General features: G+C 44.7%; 2 protein-coding genes across 2 annotated transcripts in view; both read left to right on the top strand.

The window, feature by feature from the left end:
* The first annotated feature begins 201 nt into the window (after positions 1-201).
* Positions 202-6843, top strand: NPS (neuropeptide S). The gene is given in 3 exon segments (XM_026065616.1): positions 202-269; positions 4571-4652; positions 6634-6843. Coding segments are annotated over 3 exon segments (360 nt in total).
* Positions 6844-13093: 6250 nt separating this feature from the next.
* The window catches only part of FOXI2 (forkhead box I2), a 31711-nt gene continuing 18391 nt past the window's right edge, over positions 13094-26413 (top strand). Inside the window, exon 1 of the mRNA XM_026065615.1 lies at positions 13094-13147. Within this exon, the coding sequence (XP_025921400.1) occupies positions 13094-13147 (54 nt within the window). The remainder of the gene's footprint in view (positions 13148-26413) is intronic.

The following is a 26413-nucleotide window of genomic DNA, read 5'->3' as shown; positions in this document are numbered from 1 at the left end:
GGAGCCGTGTGTCTTTAAAGTGATGGCTAGAGAGTCACGGCTTAGCGTAGGAGCGGTCCCCGTTTGGAAACCGTTCTGCAGATGATGGGGCTGGCGGCAAGCACAGCGAAATGCGGTAAATGCGCCACCGCTTCCAGGGAACTTCAGAAGTTGAAAGAAGGAAGCGGAACTGTTTATCCRTGGCAGCAAACGCCGTCCTCAATGGACTCGGAAAATATGCACCTGACCTTTGATGGGACTATCGCATCCTCCGCAGAGAGCCTGTCTGGGTAAACACCTTTGTGGCGCAGGATCAGAGTAAATAACAGCGATGACAGGCTGCCTCCTGCTCTAGGAGACTGTCTTGCACTGCCCGGGCCCGTAGCCCAGCAGAACGGGCCAACCTGGGCGTTTTCCAGAAGCGCAAGATTTGTGCTTCATCCCAGCTGCACGGGTGGATCCTGGGCTGCAAGACCCCTTACGTTATGTGCACTTTATCATATCCCTTCGTGGCTGCTCTTGGTAAATCTTGTCCGCGGTATTTCCGATTAACACTGGGGTTCTTCACACCGTTCCTCCCCTCCGGGGAGGACTCAGCTCCCTTTCTGCCCCCCCGGCTTGCGACGGACGCCTACACCCTCCCTGTAAGCTGTCAGGTTGTGGCATGCCCTTGCTCTTTCTAACCAAAATTAAAGGGATTAGAAAAAATTCACAGTAGCAGGCTGCGCAGAAATGGTGGAGCGTGCGTCTAGGGCAACTTTTTAGCTCCTTGCTGCCTCGCTAGACAAGATCTGCTAGACAAGACCTGCGCAAGTGAGAGATTCTGTTTCCTTCTCTTGCTCACAGTGAGAAAACAGCAATAATAACCTAAGGAATAAACCTGCTTGCTGCATTCTGGTTTTCCAGCGTCTCTGTACCTTGCTGGGATTTTCTATTATCACTGAGTCAGTAACAGATTTATAGCCTGTGAGTATGATTAATTCCCATTTTGCACCTTGCTACGATCTCAAAGCAAACCATCCTGCCTGGGATTCTTGATTACCACGCTCTTGAAAGCAAGCAAGAAAAACTTTGAGCTCGGAGCAACRTTTCCAGGTGGCTTTCTGCGAAGAAAACGTGCCACGGTTTCACAGGAAACGCCTTGGGAAGGAAAAACAAGAYTGAGCACCCTTCCCTTAAGCAGAGCCCCAGCCTGCTGTGGTCTTCAGATGTTTGGGGTTATATTAACGGACCATTCAGACAGTCTTTGCTATATTCTTTTCATTATTTTGCTCCTTCAGCAAAGGCATACAATACCAGTTTAAACACTTCGGGTGTACTGCTGTGATGGGGGAGGGAAATATCAGCTTCTAAAGCTTACAGGGCTATTAGCCTYATTAAGTTGCAAGGCTTGAGAGGCTTGTACGCAAGCTTTGCAGTGTGTTTGCTCTGTTTTTCCAACCAGACACGGAGAAACCCAAACCAAAGCAGCAGAGAGATGCAATGCAGAAACACTCCCTTAATAATTCAAGCAGGAGGGAAGATACGCTTGTCGTTGGGCTTTTCAGGGAAGTAGAAGCTGTTGTTGCTRATCTAGACTCACAAAATACGAGTTTTATGGATGCTGGGAATGTTTATTGCGGTTGTTAATGATTCCTGTTGCACGTGACACCTGCCCCTGAATCTTGCCTGAGATCGGGGCCTCACWTTGGGTGCTCTCCAGGGGGGCTAAAGGACAGAAATGCCAGTTGCCACTTGTCCCTGTTAAACCTGTTCCATCTAAACCTGAAGTGGGAATATCTGGACTTTATGCATGCAAATCACGGTTGTGGTATGTTAAATTGCATCTAGAATGCCTAGAAAAAAAARTCTATTCAAACATAGAAGCAAAAGCTGGTGTGTTTGAGTCCTCCTCCTGTTGCGATAATAAGTACCTAATGGTTTCTGTGTTTCTCGGAAGTATACAAATCTGGATTGGTAATGTCTCAGTAACTCTTATCAGCATCACTGAAATCTGAATCTGCCTCATGTAAGAGCGGTTTGCGGTCCAAGCTTTTCAAAATGTGGAATTTTCTCTGAGATTTTGCAGGAAAAAAACCACATTACTTGCCTTTCCCCCGAGAGTAAGATCCTAAGGACAGCCGTTTGTCATAGGTGACATTCGTGGCTTTTAGGCAGAATCAGAAACTGTAAGCAAGTTAGAGAATTTTGCTGTAGATAAAGTCATCATAAGAAGTCAGATGATAAAAATAATTTTCATTGACTATTTCATCAAACAGGAAGGGCAGTTCAGTCATGCGTCTATTTGTCCATGAATAAAAAYCTCGTGAAACCTGCGTAATTTAAATGAGTCCTTCACAGGAGAAAAAAAATTATGGTAGCTATTAAAAGGTGGGAGAGAGACAGACACTACGTAACTGAATCAGTCTCAAAAATAATTCCAAATCCTGCAGAAGTGTTAAAAACAGGTCGTATTGTGATCATTTATAACACGAGCATGAATGAAATACAGATAAACCCTCAGATTAGCTATAGATTTCTTCTTTGTGTTCGGACCAGATGCTATCGATTTCGCAAAGCGTGTGGGAGACTCGCTGTCACGCGGGTCTCTCCCTTTCCCACCCGCCGTACGAAGCACCCTAWCGAGCATATTTGCCGGTTTTCCTCCGAACACGACCAAAGCCAATGGCGGAGCGGAGCTCGCTCGGCGTAGCCGGCACTGGAGGTAGGGACGGGCAGCTGAGCCGCGGGCCAGAGATGCGGCTGCGGGCAGAGATATAAGTATGCCCCAACTCCTTGGTGTCTCCAATGAGCTGCTCTCCTGCGCCGCTCGCTTGATCTCCGCAGCCTGCAAGAACACTCCTCATACGGGTGCAATAAAAGTGGGAGTAGCAGGTGCCGACCAGGCATGAAGGAAAGTCACCAGGAACTCGTGCGATTTGCAATTTAATAAAAAAGCACAAGTCGAGAATGTATCAGAGATTACCCAGAGTGGGTGGTACAGCTCTGCATCGAACCTGCGTAGCCTGAACTTCAATCGCGAGGCTATTCTTGTCCCTCGTCTTTCACAAAGAATGTTCTGTGACGGTTAATTTTGTATTAAAATGGAGTTAACTAAAGGCAGATACAATGGAAACCAATGTTCAACGTTGCTCGAGCAGAATCCAACCCAAAGTGCTTTTCGTCGTACCAGAAACGTCAAGCTAATCCGCTTATCTGCTGGAGTTGGAGGTTGCGTGTGTGTCGGGACAGGATGTTCAATTCCAATGAAAGGATTTGCTCGCTGAATAGGAGGACACATACTGAATATGCAAATAGTCAAGTGTTCTCTTGACAGTTTTTATAAATGGATTGCTTACTACGGTGTTCAAATCAGGCTAATTTCATCTTACATTTCTATAGCTCTGTTGGTCCTGAAGGGTCCTAAAGTACTTCAGCAGCAGCTGCAAACATGTACTTTTTAAAAGTAATTTAAGAATCCTTGGATTATATCAAACACTGACATGACCCATACCCCCTTGTACAGCRATGAAGTGGAAAAACATTCAACCACAATCTCGGATCAAATTATGACTTTTTCTCTAAAAGTGTTAAAGGATCTTAAATGCCACCGTAATTCTTCAGGCCTTATCTGAAGACCTCGTTGCTTTGAACTTCCTGGAGTTAATTGCATCTACATCAGGAGACTGAATGTTCCAGTCAAAGTTGCCCTAATTTGTAGCAGCTCCTGTCTCCTCCAAGACTTGCATAGCTTTTCTTTCTGCGGCCCCAGTATGTTGATTTTTCAGAGTAAACACTGGAAGAAGTGAAACGTTTGAGGCTGCTGAGTCACGGGTGTGCGCGTCGCTAGCACTGGGTGAATCTTTAGGGGAAAAAAAAACCCTGAGCATTTGCATTCTAAGGGAAAAATGGTCTTTAATTGCCCCCACTGCCGGGGGGGTCTCGGCAGGCGGCAAGAAGTCGCGCAGGAGCCGGCCGCGCGCCCCAGCAGCTGTGTATTGCACCAGGCATCAGAGCTGCTCTGGCTATGATAATATATAAAGTTCTCTGAGGAACTTTCTACTTTAATTACACTTTGACTGTTTTTCCCTCGCAGCCAGGCTTCGTAGGATGTTAACATGATATATTGTAAGCGGTAACATTCTTGAAATGTGTTTTTGGACTCTTTAGACCTTTGGCCATGTTTGCTCAGACGATACAGCCTTAACAGTAAACCCACTTGAAAGACATTTTGATGGGACGCTTCGCATGAAATCAATTGGTGGTTTCCTAATGCCAGCTGAACGCGCGTCCTTGCCATTTTCCCTTTTAACAAGAATAAAAGGCCAAACAAGGACCAATTAGTCAAAATGAAATCAGCTCTGATGACATTTCCACTCCTGAACTCTGGTATAAAATGGTCACCCAAGAAAGAACAGAAGGGACATGCGAAGGGTCTGGCGGTATAACTGCACATGCTTTCCTACCCTCCTGAGCAAAAAATGATCAGGTAAAGATGCTGCAAGGCGCTTTGCGTAGGGAAAAAAAGATGCTGTCTGTGTGCTTATGTACATACCTATAGCTTTGCTTGATTTTGTTTAAAATGTAAGCTGATTTCCSTTTTTCCTTGAAGTCTATGCAGGTTAAACCTTGTTTTCATTCTTTGGATCTCAACAATGTTCATATGCTCGGGTTACCCAGTTGTCCCTTCCGTGGTAAGTCCTACTCCCTGCTTACTTGAAGATCAGATATTTCTTCTTCTTTCTTTTCTCTTACCTAGCTACTTTATTTAAATTAATATTTTTAATTAATGGTAAGAAACTTCTTGTATTAAAGATATGGGATAAGTATTATTATCTAATTTTCCTGGAATATAGCTCCTGTTTTGCTTTAATTACTAATAAAATATTCAAGCTTCTAAAATAATCATGTGAGAAATCTACTGAATATTTAATTTGGAGTATGGGGAGCTTTGGCAGAAGTTGAAGTATTCTRCGGAAAAGAGAAGAACACCAGTCTCCTTTCCATTTCATCTCTATTCCTTCTCTATATTAAATAGGTACAATAATCTAGGTGTATTTCTTTTATGGATTTGTTGCTGGCTAGTTTGTATACGGCAACTGCTGWATGTATTAACCATTTTTATTATGTGTATAGGCAAAGGAGAAAAGCATAGAAGTGCTGTTGTTTTCTTATATAAGGTTATGGAAAATTATTCCCTAGGATCAGTGGTATGAATTTGACTGAACTATGAAAGAAAGTGGAACAGTCTGTAAAACACAAGTAACTAGGTTATTTAAAGCAAAGAATGCTAATATTCTTTCAGYGTCTGGTCTCGAGCAAATTGCTGTGACAGACGGTTGGTCAAATGATATATAGCACTCGAGACCTTGCAAATATATCGAGAGGCTTCGTTTCAAACGACGTTCGACTTCCCTGCTTGGGGCAAAGTTTTACACTTTCGGCACTGACGCGCTCCGCTGTTTTATCCCTGCAAAATCACCGCTCGGGAGCACGGTGGGGGTTTCCACGCACGCTCCGTGCTCTGGTTGCGGGCAGCGGCGGGCTGGTTGGCCACGTTTCACAGCCGGTCTCGTTGCAGCGACGACGTAGTAGGGAAAATGAGTTTAATTTTTTAGTACAAATCACTGCCTTGCATGTCGATGCAACACATAAATTAACCTGGTCATTCAATAGCATAAATTCCTGCCCGGGTGGTGAGACAGCGGCTCAAAAACTCTGACGGGAACTTCCCTGTGTCTGTGTTTCCTATAGAAAGTGCTTCTTCGTGCCAGGGAGAAACCTCAGTCCAGAGGAAAAAGCCCAGGAAGTGGGAAAATAAGGCTGCCTGGTTAGTGACCTGTGCGAGCCTTTAATAAAAGTATTAACGAAAGCAGTAGCTCGCTGAATTACAACTAATCGTAGTGAAGCATAGGGTATATGTCTCTCAAGCCCAAATCAGCAAGCTTGCAAATCGTGCTAGGATGGAAGATGCACCTAGCAACTATAGACAGGGCAGGAAACGTCTTAGATTAAATGCAATGCTAATTTAAATGCGATTTGAATTTGTGCACGTTTTTATGTAGTTTATACATTTCTGTAATCTAAAGCGCAGGTAAAAGGAGCATAAAAACAACACTATATGGATTTTACTCCAGACTTCTTACAATCCCATTGCTATTTTGTCATTATTAAATAACTAGTCATAACTACTATGATAACTAGTCATAACTACCAGAAATCCTTTCCCCCCAGATTTCTGCTTTACAGATACTTCCATTTTCTGTTATCCGTCATTTAAACTAAATGATTTCACATGAGTGCTAACGGGCTGCTGTTACCTTGTTAACCAAAAAAATCTCATTTTACAGCAATAAACAGGCAGGATATCTAGGGGACCTATGTTACATGTCACAACAGGTCAACATCACGGAAAACAGTTCCTACACGTAGCGGTAACAGTAGCTGTATTTTATATCACAAATGCAGCATCTGGTTACATTTTCTGTAAAGCTATGAAAAAACGTGTGATTTTGAGTACAATGAATCCTTAGCAAATAATAGGTCATTCTTGTCATTCTAGGCTTAAATACTTTTTGTGTTTCTGCTTTGTGTTTTATACTGAACAAGTCCTGGCAAATGCATGAAATCATAATTTTACCTTTTCTTATCTTCCTTTTTTTTTTTTATCTTCAGAGAAGTAATCCTTTTTATTTGAATTGCCAGCTGTACGGGAAATCTGATTACTGTCTCGTCCTGCTGAATAGCTGCTTAGCCAAGGTGGACAGGAGCGAAGACGGGGCTTTTTGGAAGCCTCACCTGGAGCTGCCCTTCAATAAAAGGTCCTTTCGCAATGGGGTTGGCTCAGGAATTAAAAAAACTTCCTTTTGAAGAGCAAAGTCGTAAATAAGTGTTCGAAACCGTACTCTAAATTTTAGCACCTGATGCTTAACTTTGTGCTTCAGATCATTTCCAGTGCTTTTTTTTATGATAAAACCGGCAGAGAGAAACGTGTTGAGCGTCTTCATCCCGTGACCAGATGTTTGCTGCGAAGCTCACAGGCCAAGCGAAGCACATGGAAATGTCGGAGCGGGCTCTGTTTCCCGAGTCACAGCGTCGGAAAGTTTTGTATGGGCATGCATGTTTTCGTTTGCTTAATTCCCCTTCTCTGTAAAGCCGCATATTTAATCAGCTTGCTCTTGATTAATACGAAGGTAGCCCTGTGCTTTGCACAGGCGCGTGCGCGCAGCCCGTCGCAGGGGCTGCCGCCGATATTCCTCGCGGAGAGGCACCCCGAGGCACGCTTGCGCTTCCCTCAGTCCCGTTTACATGAGGGCGAATGCACTGCTCTGGCAATATTAATACAGCTTTAAAGTACCTATAGTTTTAGGTTTCCAAAAAGATATGACGGGCCTCTGGCGAAAAGCAGAATTGGGCCCTGCTTGCAAGTTCTAGCTTCTTTTTAATATAGTTATTTCAAACGGCTTTGCCAGGAAGTAGTCTCGTGGGATGTGCCATCTCGTTTTCAGCAGAGTCCTGGGAAATCATTGCAAGGCAGCGTATCAGCGCGGTTCCCTTGGCCTCCGTTAATCACCTTGTGCCGGCAACGCGCGTCTGAAGAAATGTGCCAAACGCAGTTTCTGCCTCTCTGCTGCAGTCATGGCGGCGCAGTGATGAACAGCGCTCTTTTCTTTTAATTGTTTTTTACAGAAAAAATAAAAGGAAAAGTCATTTGGTCTGAAAATATGTAAATCTTTTCTGTAGGAAAGGTCATCTGCTGAGTTACATTCGTGCGAATTTTGCCTTGTGGCCGTTTCCTCCAAACGCCGTGTAACAAGCTGTAAACGTCGGTATGAAAGTGTTGCAAAGTGTCCATGCGATGCATTTTGAATTCAAAGCTAAAACAACAATAAATCAGTGTACGGAGCCTTTCTAATATTTCCCTACTCAATGTGGTGATGCAGGAGACCTTGTTCCTGAGCCTCAGGTAAGGGCAGGTGTCTGGGGCCGTGCTGGGGACGGTGCCCGCTTGCTTTGCTGGTGCTCCACAGCAGCAAACACGTTCCTGTGTTTTGCTCCGCTGAACCCATGGAGAAAAGCAGCTTGAGCACAGAGCTGGGTTTCTGGGCCGCGCTGGCTCCTGGCTGGGCGATACAAGGAGATCAAACGCACTCCTGTCTGCATATGTCCAAGCTGACATGTCTAAAACATCACATTTTTAAAAAGTGCCTAGACGCTTACACTCCTTTTGGGTACTCTTGGCCTCTAGGTCACTTAGCTCTTGCAGCTCTTGTTCAAGTGACACCTAGAGACCTTTAAAAATCGAGACCTTTAAAAAACTATAAGGAAAATGTTGGATAATTATCATTCTTATGCAGTTTAACTTGTGTAATTTCCGGACGAGAGGAAGCCCTGGTCGGGAAACGCGGTGGCACAAAGTCGTGTCACTATAGGAGGGAGTTTGTCCTCTTTCCTTCTCAGCTGCTGTGATTTCAGATGTAGTAAATGTCCCGCAAACGCAGTTTTCCAAACCAAGAAATCTCCATGTCTGTCCAGATCTGTCCAAGAAGCAACGTTTTAATGTCTTGGGAAATGTCAGAACTGAAGAGGTGGGGATGACTGCTGGCCTGCAGGGAAGCGCTGAAGTATCTTTCTCTTTGGAGAAAGTTAACTTTTTTTCCTGCACCATCAGCTGTGTTTCTGCCTTGGTAACCTATGATAAACAAGGTTATCTGTAAGCCAACAAAACTATATGTGCAGCTTTAAAAATTGCCCTCTTTCTTTCATTTTTTGTGCAGGCGTATGACCAAATCTTGCAGTGTTTTGTCAAGCGCCTTTCAGCAGAGTGCGGTTAGGAAGGGTGGTGAGCCTCTATCCTGCTCACCCAGAATTCAGCCCCTTTTTAAACATCTGGGCTACAGGAAAAAGCCCGTTATTTGTGATTTAGTCATTCCCCGGGAAGCCACCTCACCTTAAGGGGTCTGCATATACAAAAAAAGATTGTACTAGGAGGCAACCAAGAGCCGTGAGTCTTGCATTCACCTAAATCATGCACAGCCAGTTGGTAAAACATAGATTATCTGGCTGAATCACAGAAGTGGTTCTGGCGTCAGCGGTCTGATCTCGCCACCACCACCCACTGAAAGCTCGCGTTGCTGATGCTGCCTTCCACACAAAATGCTAACTCTTTCTTAACTCTAAAGCTGGCTTTATTTTGGAAAGAATAAAGGATTGCATTAGTGAGCTCTGTCGGAAAATAAGGATCTGAGGGTGCCATTGCTGAGCACGTTAATTTTTCTGCTGATAGAAACAGGAAACATGACATAGGACTTCTTTTTCAGTGCAAAAAGGAAAATATGAAAGGCTATAGAAATGCTGGCTTAAAGCATAATTAACATGCCGCAATAAATTCCTTTTTGCAGAGTGGAGACCCATTACTCTGTGAAAAGGCATTTTGTTGACTTTCTGTTCTATTTATTTTTCTTGGCTAAACTAAGAGAAAGGATGAACAAGTTTAGAGGGCAGGAAGAGAAGTTTTTGTCTAGGGATCCCTTTGTCTAGGGACCGAGGAACAAGTCTGGAAGCCAGGGATGCCAAGGTGGAGCTTGGCTATTGATAGTAATTCAGTCTGTGACCTTAGGTGAGTTACTTCATTTCTACTCAATTTCTCCAGCTGAAAAACACAAAACTGTGTTTATCAAGCCATCTCACATAAGCAATGTCACAACTGATTGATTTTGGAATTTTTTTGACACTAACAAGTGGCACATAGGGATTGAGCAGGAGATGGGTGGTCTCCTCCAAAGGTAATGCAGTGTAATGGGACTGGGAAAAATGCGAGTGCTGCTCCCGGTTCTGCATGATTTCTGGTATCACGTCGGCCCTGGATTCGGCACCCAGAAACCCGCACTCGTTTTCCAGCCGCCAGGAAGCCCTGCAGTTGCACAACCTGGCCAAAGTGCCGGGTTTGGAGCTGGTGGGAGCTGCGTTGCCTGTTCCTTCAGCCCCTGCTGAGCGAAAGGGTCGTGGTTGTGTTGTGGTTGCCCACAASTACCGCCAGCCATCTCCAGGTTTCACGAGCTGTAATTAGCTTCTCCTCTTCAGAGGTTAAATTGCAAGCAAAGCGAGCGAGCGTAATTTTTTTGCGTGTCTCCCGCGGGCACCCTCCGGGTGCCAAGGAGGGAAGCAGGGGCACCGCACTAGCTCCAGGTGCGCGTGCGGGCTGGCAGGCTGCTGGCGAGAGGCAGGAAAACTTGCCCGCGGATCCTTGCATCAGGCTGTGGCCCCAAAGCTGTGCACCGAATGTGCCCCTCCGCCACCCTCCTCGTCCCCGGCGGTGGCCCCGGCACCCTGCAGAGACCCGGGGAAGTCATTGCACTTTGCTGCTGCGCCCGCGCTCCCTGGGAGTGAGCCGTGCCTTCCAACACGGCGGCGAAGGCTCAGCGCTGAACGGCACAAATCCAATAAAACAAGAACGAGCGAAACCTGCCTGAAGACAGTTGGAGGAATTAATATTTTTTTTATTCCTTCTTCACAGATTATTGGCAAGGAAGGCAATTAGATAACCTGATGTAATAGCATCTAATTTACCCGCAAGATTGAAAATTAGTTGTTGTAATGAAATACCAATACCTGGTTTTCTGATTACCAAGCATATATTAAAGAAATTCTTTCTTTCCTATTTAGATTTCCTAATTTGCTATTATATGCATGTAGATGGTAATGTATTCCCTTAAACTACCGAAAGGAAGATAGGAAGAAATCTCTTGCCACTTTTAGCTCTGGATATAATTTTGACCTTAAGAAAGAACAAGGCAGATATGAAAGAGTATATTAGGTGTTATTATTGCCGTAATAAAATACAGATAAAAATCATAGTGCAGAAAGAATCTAAGACAACTATTAAGCATTTGTCATACAAAGAAAATCAAAATTTAACTTTTCAGATATTCTGGCACTTAAAAGATTCATCATGAAAAAAATACCTCTAATAGCGAAGCGTTTGTGCAATATGTCRTTGATGAGCTGACTGCTTAAACGTTTAAAGAGTTTGGAGAAAGATGAAAGAAGTGTCGGAGATACAAAGTCTGCCAGAATGTTTCACTATGTTTAAATTTATATTTAATAGCGAATCATTATGGCATTACYTTTTTTTTCATTTTTTGTAGCAAACTAAGGTGAGCTCGCTGTCCTATCCTGGCATGCCGTAGTTAGTGAGCAGAACCAACCCAACAACGCAGTCTGTTGACAGTGAAAAAATTACGTGTACATCAGACTGTTCGCTTCGGTGTTCAGTTTGCATGATACTTAGAGTGGGGAGGATTTTTCCGCCTTTGCGGTGACGGAGAGACTTTTTCTTCTAATTCCCTCCTGGATTTGAAGTCATTGGGTCGATTGTGCTTAAAATTAAGCATATCTCAAAAACTCGATAGGCTGAGACCTACCTTCTAAAAGTCTTCAGCATGAGCCTTTTCGGGGACATGAAAGGGCTGGATGTGAAAAGGAACGAGCTATCAAGTGCCGCTCTCGCGGCGTCATCCGCAGCTCATTGAAGTCAACAGCAAGGTGCTGCGAGCCTTCGATGGGCTTTGCCTCCGACATCCAGCGTATTAGCTCTGCGAGTATTTTGTATTCGCTCCTTACGGTCGGTCAAACGAATCCACTGAATCACTATGGCAACCCTTGAACACCTCAGACAAGCGATGTTCGCTAATAGATTTTTCTTTCCAGAAAGCATTCTCATTGATTTTTTTTTTCCTGTAGCTTGTGCCTATTGTCCCTTTTAGCCCACCGTATCTTAATCTGGGGCCCATAACGTTGGCGTTTTTTTCAAGAAGGAAGCCAAATCCTGACGTTCTGAGTCTCCGCGAGCCCCGCGCTCGCAGCCCGGTCGCCGAGTTTGCCTCCGCAAGGCTCTACAGTTGGCTGCTTGTCCTCATTAGTAGCCATTAAATTATAATTAGTGGTGTGACACTCAGACAAATTCAAGGGCTACAAGGATGCATACGAAAATTTATTATTAAGCATAGAGATGTATGTACAAGAGAGAACGTCACTCTAGAGTGATTCCATCCCCTCCCCTTATTTTTTTTAGAAAAGTTATGCTAGCTAGTAGATGCCGGTTATGCACACTGTGGTGTTTCAACTACTTTGTTTTTAAGTAAAATCACAAAATAAATAAAAAGAAAAATGGATCTCAAGTTGATTCAAAATGCAGGGGAAAAGGGAAAATATGTAAAAGTAAAACCAAGCGTTGGTGGAAAAATCACTATCGTTTAGTAGTATTTGTTCTTCTGAGCTGAATATTTCATTTATAAGCCTCTACAGTGCTGTTTTAGAATATTTCTAGAGTAAATGAAAACCTGGAGTAATGAATTATTTCAGGAAGAGCCTGCTGCGCTGGAAGTACTTTTCTGCGGCAGGACCTGGGCACTTTTGCCTTGCTTGATGGCCCATTCTCAGCATAATCTACATTTCACGGTAATGGGGTGTCTTAGAAGGGTATCACTGCTGCACTGGTTTGTGAATGCATCGGTGCATTGACTGTGTCAAACAGATCTCTGCTGACTGTGGTGGGCTGTTAGACATCCAGTTCACGTATAGACATTTACTTTTGAACTGAATCCCGTTGTTTCTGGTAAAGATATTCCTGAACGGCTTGAAGAAAAACATGCTGGCAGTTATGGTGACATTCCCCACTATATGGAAATGTGTAAAAAAAATCAAGCATTCTCAGTTGGAAGGCATAAGACCTGTTGCTACATATTTGGGATAAAAGAATTCATACCGAAATAGCCATGCTGTCAAAAAGATGTCAAAAGCCTTCTTGATCGGGTATGTCTTTTGGCTTCCCCAGGGTGTGACATGGGACGTATTTTACTGTGCTGGTCTTTCTGCTCTTTGGTTTTAGCCAGGTCTGCAAATTATTCCTTTCTGCTGGTGACGTGAATCTTGTTAGCTTCCTGGATGATAGGAGCAGCACAGTCACGAGCAGATTTTCTGCTGCTCAGTGATGCCTAGCAAAGTGTATCCTGTGAAATGGCACTTCATTTCATGTTTCACAGTTTTAAATTCATTCTCGCATGCAAAATATGGCAAAATTATTGTTGCACAAGACACCATGGCTTGTCAGGAAGGACGCTAAGTCATTCGCATAATGAGACAGCAACTGATGCGGGCTGGGATGCTCCACAACGCRAAGAACCAGCAGGTAAGTCAAGGGGACAAGCTATCTGACTGCTCCTTTTTGACTCGGTTTCATGTTTTGGCGTCAGAAGTCACGCCAAGCGTGGACTGTCACAGGGTGCTGCAACCAGAGCCTGCAGAAGGGTGTTGGACTCTGACTGCTGCCCTATCGCCTTCCCTCAGGATGCGCGAGAGAATTACACGTGCTGTATTTTCATATCTTTTAATAAAACAGCACAAGTTGAAGAATATAAACTCTACTTAATGCTCTGTTCATATCTTTGTTTACCTTTGGTTCTGTGATCTAATCAAGTCCATTTTTAATAAGGCTCCTTATAGCTGCTTAAGGTAACGTAGAACAATTGACTTCAGGAGCTTATGCAGCAGTTTAAGGCCACATCCTGATTGCTGAACATAGCAAAGTATGCTAACTGGTGCATGGAGCTGCTGTTGATTGCTTTAAACCACTTTAAATGGAAGAAGACAAATGACCCATGTGGGTAGAACTGGTGTAATTGGTCTGTGAAAAGATACTTATAAACCAAAAAGATTTTTCTTTTCCCACCTGCAGATGTGTTTTTCTTTTTTTCCTATCTAAGAATACGTACGTTACTGTAATGGACTTGTTCATGGCTGCTCCTTGCTGTCAGCGGCCAGGCAAGTCCCTGTTTCAGAGCACGGTCTCCATTTCAAGCTGATGTAACTTGAGCACCAGGCCACTAAAGCGCTTCGAAAATCCCAACCCTATTCTTGTGTCAAGCTGTTGTTTTTCCAGCCTTCTGCCGCCAAACTCTTGCTCTGGCAGGCGGGTGCTCGGCGACGCGCTCTTGCCTGTGCGCAGTGCGTTCTTCCAACCCCGGGAGAGGGGACGTGCAAGAATGAGACATGCCGCAGGTTCACGYTGGCTCCGTGGAGGTTAGTTTAGGGCGATATTTTGCTTTTCTGCATGCAAAGTACCGTGTCAATCTGAGTATGTGGGTATTTGAACTTTGCAAATCACTCTTTATGATCAATAATTAAGGTGTCATTTGCATACTTATGTTAGGAAATGAGTTACATTTATCTTCACTAAGCTCTCAGAACGAAATCAAGTGGCGCAGTGCAGGCTATCAGTGTCTTCCTCTCGCTGTTCGTTCCCCCTCACCCAGGATGAAAGTTCGTGTCTTTTAGCCCATAGCACTGCTCAATCAACAGTACCATGAAGGCTACATCCCTTAAAATGAAAATGGAGCTTTTGGGCACTAGTCTAAGGTGGATATTTTGCTAAAACATACTCATTTTTTTTCCACTTTTTTATTCACGTAAAATACCCTGTRGAGAATTTTAGGTGGATGCAGTGATACTGCATAAATACCTAGCGTTTTTTAAGGGCCATGTGGCTGAAGACTATGACATTTGACACAGGTAAACATCAATTGGAAAGTGTTTATTTCAGTGTTACTGAGTTAGTGTGTGAGTACGTGAGAGGTGGCTATTCATTACAAACATACCGCTCGTATTACGTTGCCGTTCTGCTGCTAAAGTGTGGATGATAGGTTATGGGCAAAGTATTGGCCTCTGAAGCCTATCGTTTGKGCTGGTGTAGGACAGAAGTTCACTCTGCAAGTCTGACCTCACAAATGCATATGCTTTTCCACATGACTCACCATCCTTCTTTACCCTGGAATACCCAGGAAGGTATCCGAATCCGGCCTTTCAGCTGATGGCAGGAGCTTTCTCCCATACTTGTCAGCTATATTCTTTTARCGTGATCCCGACAAACGTGGGAATTTTATTTTGAACAAAGTTTTAACAAAATTTGGGTTTTAGCGGACAGCAGGACTAGCTAGGTAAGTGCTCAGTCATGACTAYCTGAAGCAAAACCGGCAAGAATAAACAAACCCAACTGCTCTCTGGGGATTCAGTCTCYGAGTGCATGAAAACCTGTTTTTTCTCAGCATTCCTTTTAAAATTCTTGACCTTCAGGAAAYGGTTGAATTTACCATAAATAAAAAATGACTTACACATGTCAGCAGTGGAGAGTGAAGAGATTGTTCTCTTTCTGTTAATATTTTTTTTACCGGGGAGTTGCAGAGACGTAAAACCGGGGCCGCAGAGCACAGGCGGGAACGCGTCTTGCAAAGCAAATAGATGGAGCCATTTCTCCTTCTCTTGGAGTGGGCCGTACCAGGGAGACCGCGAAAGGCAGTAGCCCCCCAGCACAGAGAAAAGACCGAATTCTGAACAGATCGGGTGTCAAATGCGGTATATGAATTCAGGTGACTTCTAYTGGCATTAACGCTCATACCAGCCGCGTGGCAGAAGTGACTCCCTGGCGGTAGCAGTGGTGGAGCATCTGGCTGAAGGAGGATCTGCTGCRTCTCACCTGTGCAAATGGGATACTAATTAATTAATTAGTAATTAATTAATTAGCATTAGTCAGCACTAAGGTAGTGCAAACAGTAACCCCTTGTGGGAAGAGATGGGTGTCATGCATGTGATGGCATGGAGAAGATTTGCAGAGGAGAAAGCACAGGCTAAAACAGGATCTCTGAGAAATGTATGTATTTTATAATCCTTCCCTGCACTGCACATTTGCACAAGAAAGAGTTACCAGGGAGCCAAAAACCTGTGGTGGATGTATATTTTATTCTTTCTTCGTTTTCATGATCACAAGCTTGGTTTTTTAAATTTGGTGGGGCTGGAGATGAGAGACGTGGTACTTTTCTCTGTGTGCACTTGAAGTCACTGCAGGTTACCTTTCCGTAATTATTTTTATCATAAAGATAAATGCCATCCTAAAAAAGTTGGAAGCTAACAGCACCTTGGCTTTGATATATGAATATTGCCACTTTGAATGTTAGAATGGCATTATAGGTGGTTTATGGTTTTATGACTATGAGACATTTCTTTGTCTCTGATTCAGAAATACGTTTTCTACATGTTTTAAAACAACTTTCGGTCTTTGACATCTTTCTTTTCGGCTGCTCTTTGATTTCAAAATATTTTGTGAAGTGAATTTAAGAGATCATAGGATTTTAGAAATATTCATCATGAAACTTAGGTGCAGAGTAGTCACCTTTAGCCACCTCTATTTTAATACCCTGCAATGTCAAGAAAGGGCTGCATTGCATTAATTCACTCCAGTTCCTGCTGGGAAATCACAGAGCCTTCATATTTAGCTATTGCAACGTGAAATAGTTAATGCGTGTTACACTTTCTAAATTGTACACCCTTCTAGCTATACAAAGATCATGCAAATGTGATATTTGAAAGAATATGTTTGCAGAACTGTAGTAGTTTTTTAAATGAAAATAGCATCATTTTATTTCCAATGCATTTCTCCCCTCACCCCTAGCCTGACAAAGTGCTTGCGGTTCGGCACATTATAATAAGCGCTATTTAAAACACGTTTGGAGAAGCAGTAAGATGGAAGACTGCCCTCTAACGTCAACAAAGCCAGTCAAAGCGGGCAGAAGAGGCACTGAAAGGCGGTGGAGGATGGCAAAGATCGACCGTAACTTATCCAGCCAACCAGCGTTTTGGGTATAAAAATCATACGAGAATACTTTTGAAAACTGCATTTCAAAAGCATCAAAAGTCCAGGTCCCAGTAAAAGCCCGATAAATCTGAGCCTCAAATGCTGTTTGTTTTAAAATCCTCCGCCAGATAAGGATTCGACCTTTTCCTAAATCTCTCCAAACGCGGCCTGGGATGCGCAGTCAGCAGCGAGTGCGTCTGGACGGGACCCGTGCAGGAGGACTCGCGTGCAAGCAGGTCGTCGGGGCGTACGTCAGCAGCAGGAGTCAGCGGATGCTTAACGGCTGGAGCGCGGGGCGCGCGCAAGGCGACGGCGCCAGCTTGGACGCAGAGGCAGTCCGTCACGCGAGCGACGCACGGGAGCGCAGCGATGGCCTCGTCCCGGGGCAAAACCCTTCCYATGGACTAACCGGAGCCCAGCAAGGGCTTTTCAGAAGTCTTCTGCTATTTCAAGCAGCTACGCTAATGATAGCTGCAAGGGAAGCCATCGGCGTCTGCACTGGTGCACGCTGGTGAGCCGGTAACGAAGACGAGTGCCCGCGCGCCCATCGCCGCCTATGCCTTCTGGTGCTCCGTGCCCTGCCGTCTTCCTGCAGTTTGTTTTAAGTTGTTGACTGATATAGCAGATTTCTGTGGGTTTCAAGCTGGGCTGTTGATGGTGCGACTACCAGTTCGCATGCTGCTTTCTGTCTCGCCCTGGAATCAGGGCTACTTAGCCGTGGAGACGTATTCGGGGAATAAACATAAAATGTGTTTCTGCAAATACTCCTGCCTGCAATGTTTAATTTTATGATCGTTCAACAAGCTCATAGGAATATTCACAAGAAAAGAACACCAAGGTGGATGCAAATTCAAAGGTAATTGAAACATCAATCACATATTCACTGAAAAATATTTACAGTATTTTCCAACCTGAGAAAGGAATAATTTAATGAAATGTACATCCCGGGCGGGGGGGGGGGGGGGTTGTATGGGCAAATTTTATTCCAAGCATTTGCACTCAGTGCAGAAACTGTTCACTCATCAAGTATTGAAAAAGGCCAGAAAGGAAACAAAAACCCAAAGGGATTAAATAGGGCTAGCCAGAAATCTTCTGACAACATTTTTGCATGGGAAAATGCCAGTTCATAAAAAATGGAGAGATCTGAAAAAATCAATCAAGCTTGACAAAGTCACAGTGAGGAGGATTTCCTGCCAGCTTGCCTGTCGAGCTCCCAGGTTCACGTCTCCTCTGGGTTTCAGATCCTTGTTGCTCCACCGTCTGGGCACCGAATTCCTGCGGCCAGTCAGCGGCCGAGGTATCTGAGCTGGCGACAGGGCCAGCAGAGCCTCCAGGTGCTGGCATCTTGCGTGCTCACATCAGATATCCTCTTACAAAGGGACMTATAATTTTTTTTTCCATTTCTTAATATATTTTTTAATTTCAGAATTTGTTGTATTGGGGTTTCTGGTCAGAAACAAAGCCGAAGCAAACCCAGCCTAAATACTGCTGACCACAACCTATAGAAAAGATGTCTCAGTTTAGCAAAGCGTCTAAGTGTCCATCTGCCTAAAACACGAGCACATTTATTGGAGTTATTCTTGGTATTTATTGGTTTATTATTCTTTATTTGTATTTATTTCAGTGCTTCTCAGATAATCCAAAGCAAGCTGAGTGTTCACGGTGCTTAGAAGAGAGGAGTTCCCAGCCTCAGAGAGCTTTCTCCTAAATCAGCCGTTCCCGAACTGTGGTGCAGGTATTCATGGTGGGGCATGAGTCTTGCCTGAATCACACTATATCCTACGTGGAGCCTGTGGTTAGGCGCTAGCAACGGGGATGTTGAGGGACACGTGAGCATGGGCGTCAGGACTGGGTGCGGGGCCCACGGCGGGTACCTCTGCCGGTGGCGACAGAGGGAGCAAAGGGGGAAAGCTTGACCTAAATTGCAATAGATGTGGAGGGAAAATGCAGAGGTGACTCCTTTTAGCCTAGGTCAGAAAGCACGTCACAGTCAGAGGCGTTCCTGGGGAGATCACAGGCTGTCGTCCCTTCCTCACCTACCTCTCTCTATCCATCCACCTATCTACCTATCCATCCACCTAGCTAGCTACCCATCTCTCCATCCATCTTCCATCTATCTAACCATCTCATCTATCTGTCCATCCATCTATCTGTCCATTTCTCCATCCATCTCTCCATCCACCTATTTATCTCTCCATCTGTGTATTTATCAGCAGTTAATCCCCACCCACGGCGCTGAATACAAGTCAAAGGCACCATAACAAACMCTTCTTGCTTACTCCTTAGCCGTGCGTGGCGTGATTCCCAGGCATAGCAGAGGTGTTGCGACACGGATTGGCATCAGGGCTGGGTACATGTGCGTAGGCTTCAGACGCCTGCTACCAGATGGAGCCAGTGCAGATGGCACGGCTATCACATATGGGGAGGAGTGTTTGATTCCTCCGAGTGGGGATGTGATGTTATTCTCAAACAGAGAGGTCAGAGTGGCTTTCGCTTATCACGTATTTTTATTTCGGGATAGAAAAATCTGTAAATATTGCACGTCAAGGCTCGTATTATGGGAAGCTTCAGGTGGGATGGGCGTTTGAGTGGTATTTCCAGATAAGGCTATCTGTGTTTTGGAAGTTATTTCTGATAAATGCTGATTGATTGTTATTCCTCCTTAATAAATGCCCTCAGTACAGCTGAAGCTCTCCTCCACACAGCCATGATGTGGTTTAAATTAAGATTCAGGGGAGTGATGGGAACGCTCCATCACTAGATGTGTGGGGAGAGCGAGGAAATAGTGCAGCGATCTCATTTCCAAGAAACAATTTCTGACGCTTCCTCTCAAAACACAAAGCGCAGTAGTGGGCAGAAAACAATATTAAATTTGTCATGCTTTTATCTTGTTCCTAACATCTCTGTTCCAAATCTAAACTAACTTGCACAGAAAAGCAAGGATCCCTCTAACAAAGCAGCGTTCCGGCAGCATGAACAACAGCCAGGCTTGAAAGGGAAAAACCATATCTGTGCTCTCCTGACACTGTATAACTTATTAATAGCAGAGTATTCCTCTGCACTGACTGAGCGTTTTTATTTCTCGTATGGATTTTCCTAGAATTTTAATGGGAGAAACCAAGTAACAACTAAGATTCTTCCACTTTAATAGCTGATAGAGTGGATAATATGGAAAATGAGCGCAACATCTTTTATCTTTTCCTAATGAAAACACTGCCACCAGCTGGTTAATAAATGAGTTTGACTGGGGTTTTACACAGAAAGAATTACAATCTTTTTCTTTTTTTTTTTCCTTTTTTTTCTTGCCCACAACTAAGCTGAAAGTGATACTTCTTTTTAGGTCGGTATGTTTTCAGAATAGAGAGCACTGAATATTTGTGTTTTCCATTACTTTTTTAAAAGGAAGGTAATGCTAATGACGCAGTTAATGTTTTTTACTTTCCGCATGTTATCGTTAGGCACGCTTCCCGGAGGAAGCTTGGCATGCGGAAGGAAGGCAAAGGCGACCGCTAAAGGATGCCCTTCCGTGACTTTCCGCCTTCCTCCCACGGTGCGACCGTCTCAAATGCTACTGCAATTCAGACAGCCTCAGGTTTGTAAGTAAAAGTGATTAGTTTTAAATCAATAGCAAAATAAATATGAAAAACGGAGGCATCGGAAATATATTGAAATTAATTTGTTCTGCTTTTTCAGATTCACAGGTTTTTACCGACGGCCGGTGTTTTGTTGACTCATTGCCCACAGGGGTGGGAATGAAACCTGACAGCTAGGTGCAACGACGGCTGCAAATACTCCGGTTACGGCGTTCGGGGCCAGGCCTGTCGGATGGCRGCATAAATGTCATCAGCTCCCGACTCGCTATTTTGCTGAAACGTCAGCAGCGGCCAAGACCGACGTTTTGGCAGCGCTGACATTTGAATCGCCGCGGTGGTTTTCCCTCCCGTGCCCGAGACAGCTCACGCGCTCCAAACGATCGTTTCGGGTTCTCCACAGGCTCGAGAAAAATGCAGTTCCCTTTTTTTGTTTTTTAAAGTTGCCATGCAATCAGGGGGGAGCAGAAATGTTTTAAAGGGCGGCCGAGGTTCGGAGGCGCAATCCTGCGCTCGGGAGGGACTCGCCAGCCATCGCGTGTCCGAGAGGGAGCGGATACCCTGCAGCCTCAGAAGGTGCCAGCCCGGCGGTCGCTGTCTCAGGCTGCAGCACGTTTTCCCTGTGACTGGCAGCATCGTTCAGCCCCGGACGCAGCCGGTGGCCTTTTGTGCTTTTTTCCCCCCAGATATTTCAGCAAGCTGAAACCACTGGGGATTGCTGTGTTTGAAACGCTAGCGTATGCCTGAACTGGTGCGTGAAACCCATCCAGGTCACCCCTTTTGGATGTGCAATAGAAACCGCATTGAATACTGTGCGGGTTGCGTGGGATCTGAGCGGGCTACTAAATATGACGGCCGTGAGCGGTGGGAAATCGCAGCTGGCACGGCATCCCTGGGGAAAGGACGCACCAGGCCCGCGGGAGGTCCCGGGCTCAAACCGTCCGTCTGCTCCGAGCTCTCCCCACTGCCTGGTCAAACCTCCGGACCATCAGAGGTGTGGTGGGACGGTGGTCAGAGCCCCACCAGCGCTGCGCTTGCCCTGCTTCCGTGCAAGAGCCGGTTTTCTTAGCCGCAAGGCATTTTGCCTGGGTTACTTCGCCAGGCTRAATTAAGTTAACCCTTTCATTCCCCACTCGACACCTTGCATCGGCAATACAGGCTCTCCCGGTCCTTACCGCTCAGCGCAGCGCCACGCGGATCAGCAGACCGAGAGAGCAGCGTGCGCCGTGCACGCCGGGGGGGGAGGCTCTTTCCAGATGCTGTGTTACCTTCAGGAGCAAAACAAAAATTCAAGTACTGAAAATAGCAGCATCCCGTTCTTTGGCACAGCCGACAGTGGAAAAGTCTTTTATTGATTTTGTCTGAATGTCAATATCACAGCAGAAACATTGCAATAGAAACAAGCTTTTCTTTTTTCTTTTTTTTTTTAAATGTGTATATACAGGAAAGATAAGGAGAACCTCAAAACTCATGTTTTGAAATGTAACTTTCAGCAGCATGAAGCCACTGCAGAAGGGTGATCCAAACGTGACAGAAACAGGCGGACACGCTCTTGCAGCTAAAGCAAAACTTCCCACCCGTGGATGAAAGCTCACCTGCAGATGCAATCTGTCCAGCCTTCGAAGCAAAGGGTTAAAAACCCAGAACACATGGGGTCCAGGTATGTTTACACYGCTTTAGCCTAATAATACCTTAAATTCTCCCAGAATCAATTAATCTATCATTAAAATGCGATTAATTGCTACCCCACAAGGGTCAACTTAATGAGGAGCGGATCTCTGCCCATGATGTCTAGAAGCAGGTTGGCTACGGGCACGTTGGGTTTTCCTGGAGTTCAGGCTTGCTCTTAATACCCGAGTTGTGCGTGAGTGTCTTAAGAGCTCATTAGGCCTAATCTAACAGCACCTCTCGTCAGCGGAAAGCTGAATCTGCCGAACCCTGGTCCAGAGCTTTGCCCTGTAGAGTAACTTCACTGAAGTCACTGGAAATACCCTGGTGTAAGATGGGCGCACCCAGAAGAGGAATTCATCCCACTTCAAGTACCCTCAGAAAGAAGTTTAGAATGAGTCAGCTTGGCATTTCCCGGAGAATTAATTCCATCGTATGCTTTCTAASTTAAAATAATTCCAAGTTTGCATTAGAAATATTTACTGCTAGTACGCATAGACTGGGATCTTTATATTCTACTTGTACATATTTTTGATTTTAGCTAAGTCTGGGGCTGATCTTCCCTTAGGGAAGGTAAAAACAATTAAAAAACAATTTAAAACTCAACATTTCTTTAAATGAATTAAATGCATGAGCCATTATTGGGCAAAAAAATCAACCTACTGCATTTTATTCTGCATAGAGTACAGGTTTCTGCCTAGTTTTCCCTCTTACCTTAAAATTACCAGGGCTTAAAATAATTCATGTTATTGGTTTTAACAAGAGATAGTGATAAATTATTAACTGACCCCAAGTATTCCGCACACATTAGGGTTTCAAAACAGCAGCCCACAAGGCCTGCTTTGGGCTGCTTGTGATGTATTATTCCACCCAAATAAGCATGTGCTGCAACCTTCCGTGAAGTGAGACTAAATTAATTGTTCCTGTTGTTCCTTGGAAGCTAACATTTCTCTAATGATCCAATTTCTCATTAGGCAACACTAAAACGCTGCTTTTGCTAAAGAGCAGTTTGCCCAGAGAGGACCTCCTTGGCATCTGATTTGTCGGGAGCTGACGGCAGGCATAGTACCTTAAAACATGAGAAAATTAGAACTATTTTTTCTATATGCTTTCCACATGCTAAGTGTGTACTATTCTTCATATCTATTAAAATGCCTAAGGAGAGTATTGCTGTTCAGCAAGAACAGCAAAATAAATACATCCAAGTCCATTGGTATAAGTCGGCTGCAAGAACGTTCCTTTCGGATGATGTTTAGGGCATACCAGATTTCACAGGCTGGAATTTTAACTTCTTTTAGGTCTGGATTACGCCACGTTTTTCAAACGATCCCATTAATTAGCGCTGGAAGTTTCAGCCGTGCATCTCCGGCGCGATGATCTTTCTGATTTCTGCAGTCACTGGAGAAACTTGGTGGGAAGCTGGTGAGAGCTGCAAGTGGAAACCCAGTTACATGCAAAAGGGCATGGATGCGGAGCAATGGTAGGTTTATTGAAAACCAAAATATAAAGATTTCATCCACCTCTTTTTTCTGAAATGTTATTCATGCTTTCTATTTTGGGATGTGATACATAAATATATATCCTGCCTGCAGTCTATAAGCATCCAGCTCTGATTCTGAAATGAAAAGTTATTCCATATTGAAACAAGAATTTCAAGTATTTTCAATGTAACATTCATTGCAAGGAGATATTTAGATACCTGYCTCTTTCCAGCATCCGCAGAGGTCACTCTAGATTCTGAATCTATCATTCAATTAGAGGTTTTCTTATGAACAACAAATATTTGAATATTTGAATTCAGTTAATCAGTTGAAGTTTAACAGAGGATATGAAAAATCTAAATTGAAGATATGCACGTATGTGACTAGCTCATAGTTTTGTGCAGCTACGTGCATATGTTTTGCTATCAGAAGCCTTTTTTCCTTTGCTGGTCACCGGAGGCTGGATTGCCCCGAGTTACCTGGTAGCTAGTGAAGTGCCTCAGAGCAATTATGCTTTTAAATGTACGCGTACGCGCGTCTGTGGCTGTCTGGCTATATACATCTTCTAAACGACAAATTAACTAGCACATCTGAGAACTCTGCGTTATACGATAGTTTATTACGAGCTACATAGTAATACTAATTGCACTTATAATTATCATAAAGCCTGATGAAAGAAGTAGAGCATTTAYGGGGTGGACTGCGGTGGTTGAGCCAACGCGGGTGGCCCACCAAGAGGGTCCCCTGGTGCAGCGCCACCCGTCTCCCCGCGTCCCTCCCTCTTCCCGGGGACCTGCCGGCCCCCGAAATGTGCTTTTCCTCCCCAGTGAGGCCCGCGTCACGGGCCGGGCGCCCACCGGCTCGGGTTATGCAAGACGCGTGGGTTATGAGTTATGCAGTAGTTCCTGCTTAATATTCAGGCTTCTCTGCAGATCTCATTAACTGTCCTTGCATTAGCTCCCCGATGTGCAGCGCAACTGGGCTCCTCTCGCTTTGCAAAGAGAATATGTTGACCTTCAGTCAAATTCAAACAGATACTTTAGGGTACGATTTAGAAAGCTCGTCCTAGAAAATGAAAGCTGTAGTGTGTCAGGCATTACAAATGTCTTTATTTTCTCTCTGCCTGTTTCTGTGGCTTCACCTCTGATTCAGCACATTAGCACCTGCAAGAAAAGCTGTTTTTCCAATGTTCTTGGCAGATTTCTGCTCYGGATTATTTTAGATGGCAATGTTTTGCTTGATGGCAAGATGTAAATAAACCCATAAGCTCCTATTCCCCTCTGATAAATGAATTAATAGAATAAAAGATGAAACAGTCTCTCTTAAAAAATGTTTGCATACGCTGCTCAGTTGTGAAGCTYTCTGCAAGTTACTCATGCAAAAAATGAAATGAAAGTGATGTTCACTGAAGTTTTGCATTGTATTTCAGCAGGTTACCATCAGGCTATTAAGCTGATTTATTTTCCCAAGTCCTCCTTCTGGATACTCAGTCAATTTTAAAATAGGAGCTAGGAAATATCTCCGTATTKAGAAAAAATGACGCGCTACAAGCAAGTCTGGTCAGGCAGCGGCAACGGTGGTAGCGCATAGCAAAGCCTTCTGCAAATAAAGTTGTAACTTCTGTGGTAGATGCCTGACTTTCCAGGACAAATATTCTGACAGCAAATCGACTTCTAACTGAACCGGGTGAGCCAAACACCTCAAAAAATGCTGTATATTGACTCARTCAATGCAAGAATTTGTTAACGTAAAGAGTAATCGGTTAATCCTTATGTATTTAACGCGGATGAAAAGCCTGCCGTGGACCAGGACGGGCTTTGGATCGGCACCTTGAGGGTAGCCGTAGGAGCTAACGTGCTTTCACAGGAGAAATTATTCAAGATCTCCCAGGCTAACGCCTGCTGGCTTCTGCCACGTTTCCCATGGTAACGTGAGCCTTTCAGAAAAGAGGGAAAGAGCTACCCTGAGGGGAAAAAAATGACAAGGAGGATGGAAAATACAAGCTTATGCAGCTGCTCGCTTCCCAGCGGTTAGACAGAGAGGGTTTCTTCATTGCCTCTTTCCAACCCAGGCCACCGCTGCAAGGGGACCACCACCATCTCGCTGTGCCGTGGTGCACACGGTGCCTCGGAACAGGCTCCTCGTTCGCTGGGGTGTCTCTTCCATCGCCCAGAGCCACATAAATGAACAAATATGGGTGGTTTTTTTGATGTTATGGGTCAGAAAAAAATCATTCTGCAAAAGTAAAGCTGGGAGGGACTCCAGGGTTGCTCCAGTCCCGCACCTTGTGCGAGACTAACTCCYTTACGCTTTTCTGTCTCATATTGAACAAAACCAAATCTTTCAGCTTYTTCAGAAAAGTCATGTTTTCCGACTAAGGTCTGCTAAGCCTTACCGCTGTCCTCCTGCCTCGACAGCTTGCCTCCGGCCTTCTTAAATAATGTCGCCTCTTCCGCAGTGGTCGCAACGCTGCCTCCTCTTCGGCGTGTCGTCCCCTCGCTCCTAGACCGTCCCTGGGAGTACGGCTGCTTGGAGAGACCCTGCTGCCCACAGCCCACCTTTCTGAAAGCGTGCCATACCCTCAGGTTACTGAGAAAACCTTGAGCTGTTTTGTTTCCGATTTTGTGGCGTTTTGTAAATGCTACAAACCTTTCTTTTATTCCCGCATCCAAGTCGTGAAGGGAAATATTCAACAGAATTAGACGAAGAAAAGATTCCTGTGGATCCACACTGAATCATCTCCAAGCGTAAAAGTAATTAATGAATTACTTCCTGAGGGTAGGAAATGCTGTTTTCCCAACAACCATCCAGAAGAAGTGAAATTCTGCCATTGCTGCCAAAGCTCCCGTTATCACGCAGTGCTGCAGTTGTTTGCTCTCCACCGAGGGCTTTATTTACGCGTGTGTTGTGGTTCCCCATCGCCGATGCTAATCAGCTTGCCGAGCTCCTGCGGCTTTTCACGAGTGTTTGAAAATACACGAAGCCGGTGCGGGGCTGATGTTGGCGCTCGAACGCCTCCGTCGTCGTCGTCG

This window comes from Apteryx rowi, unplaced genomic scaffold, assembly GCF_003343035.1.
Source record: "Apteryx rowi isolate R43461 unplaced genomic scaffold, aptRow1 scaffold_23, whole genome shotgun sequence".
NCBI lineage: Eukaryota > Metazoa > Chordata > Aves > Apterygiformes > Apterygidae > Apteryx > Apteryx rowi.
Note: the sequence above shows the minus strand (reverse complement) of the source record. Positions and strands in the feature narration are given on the sequence as shown.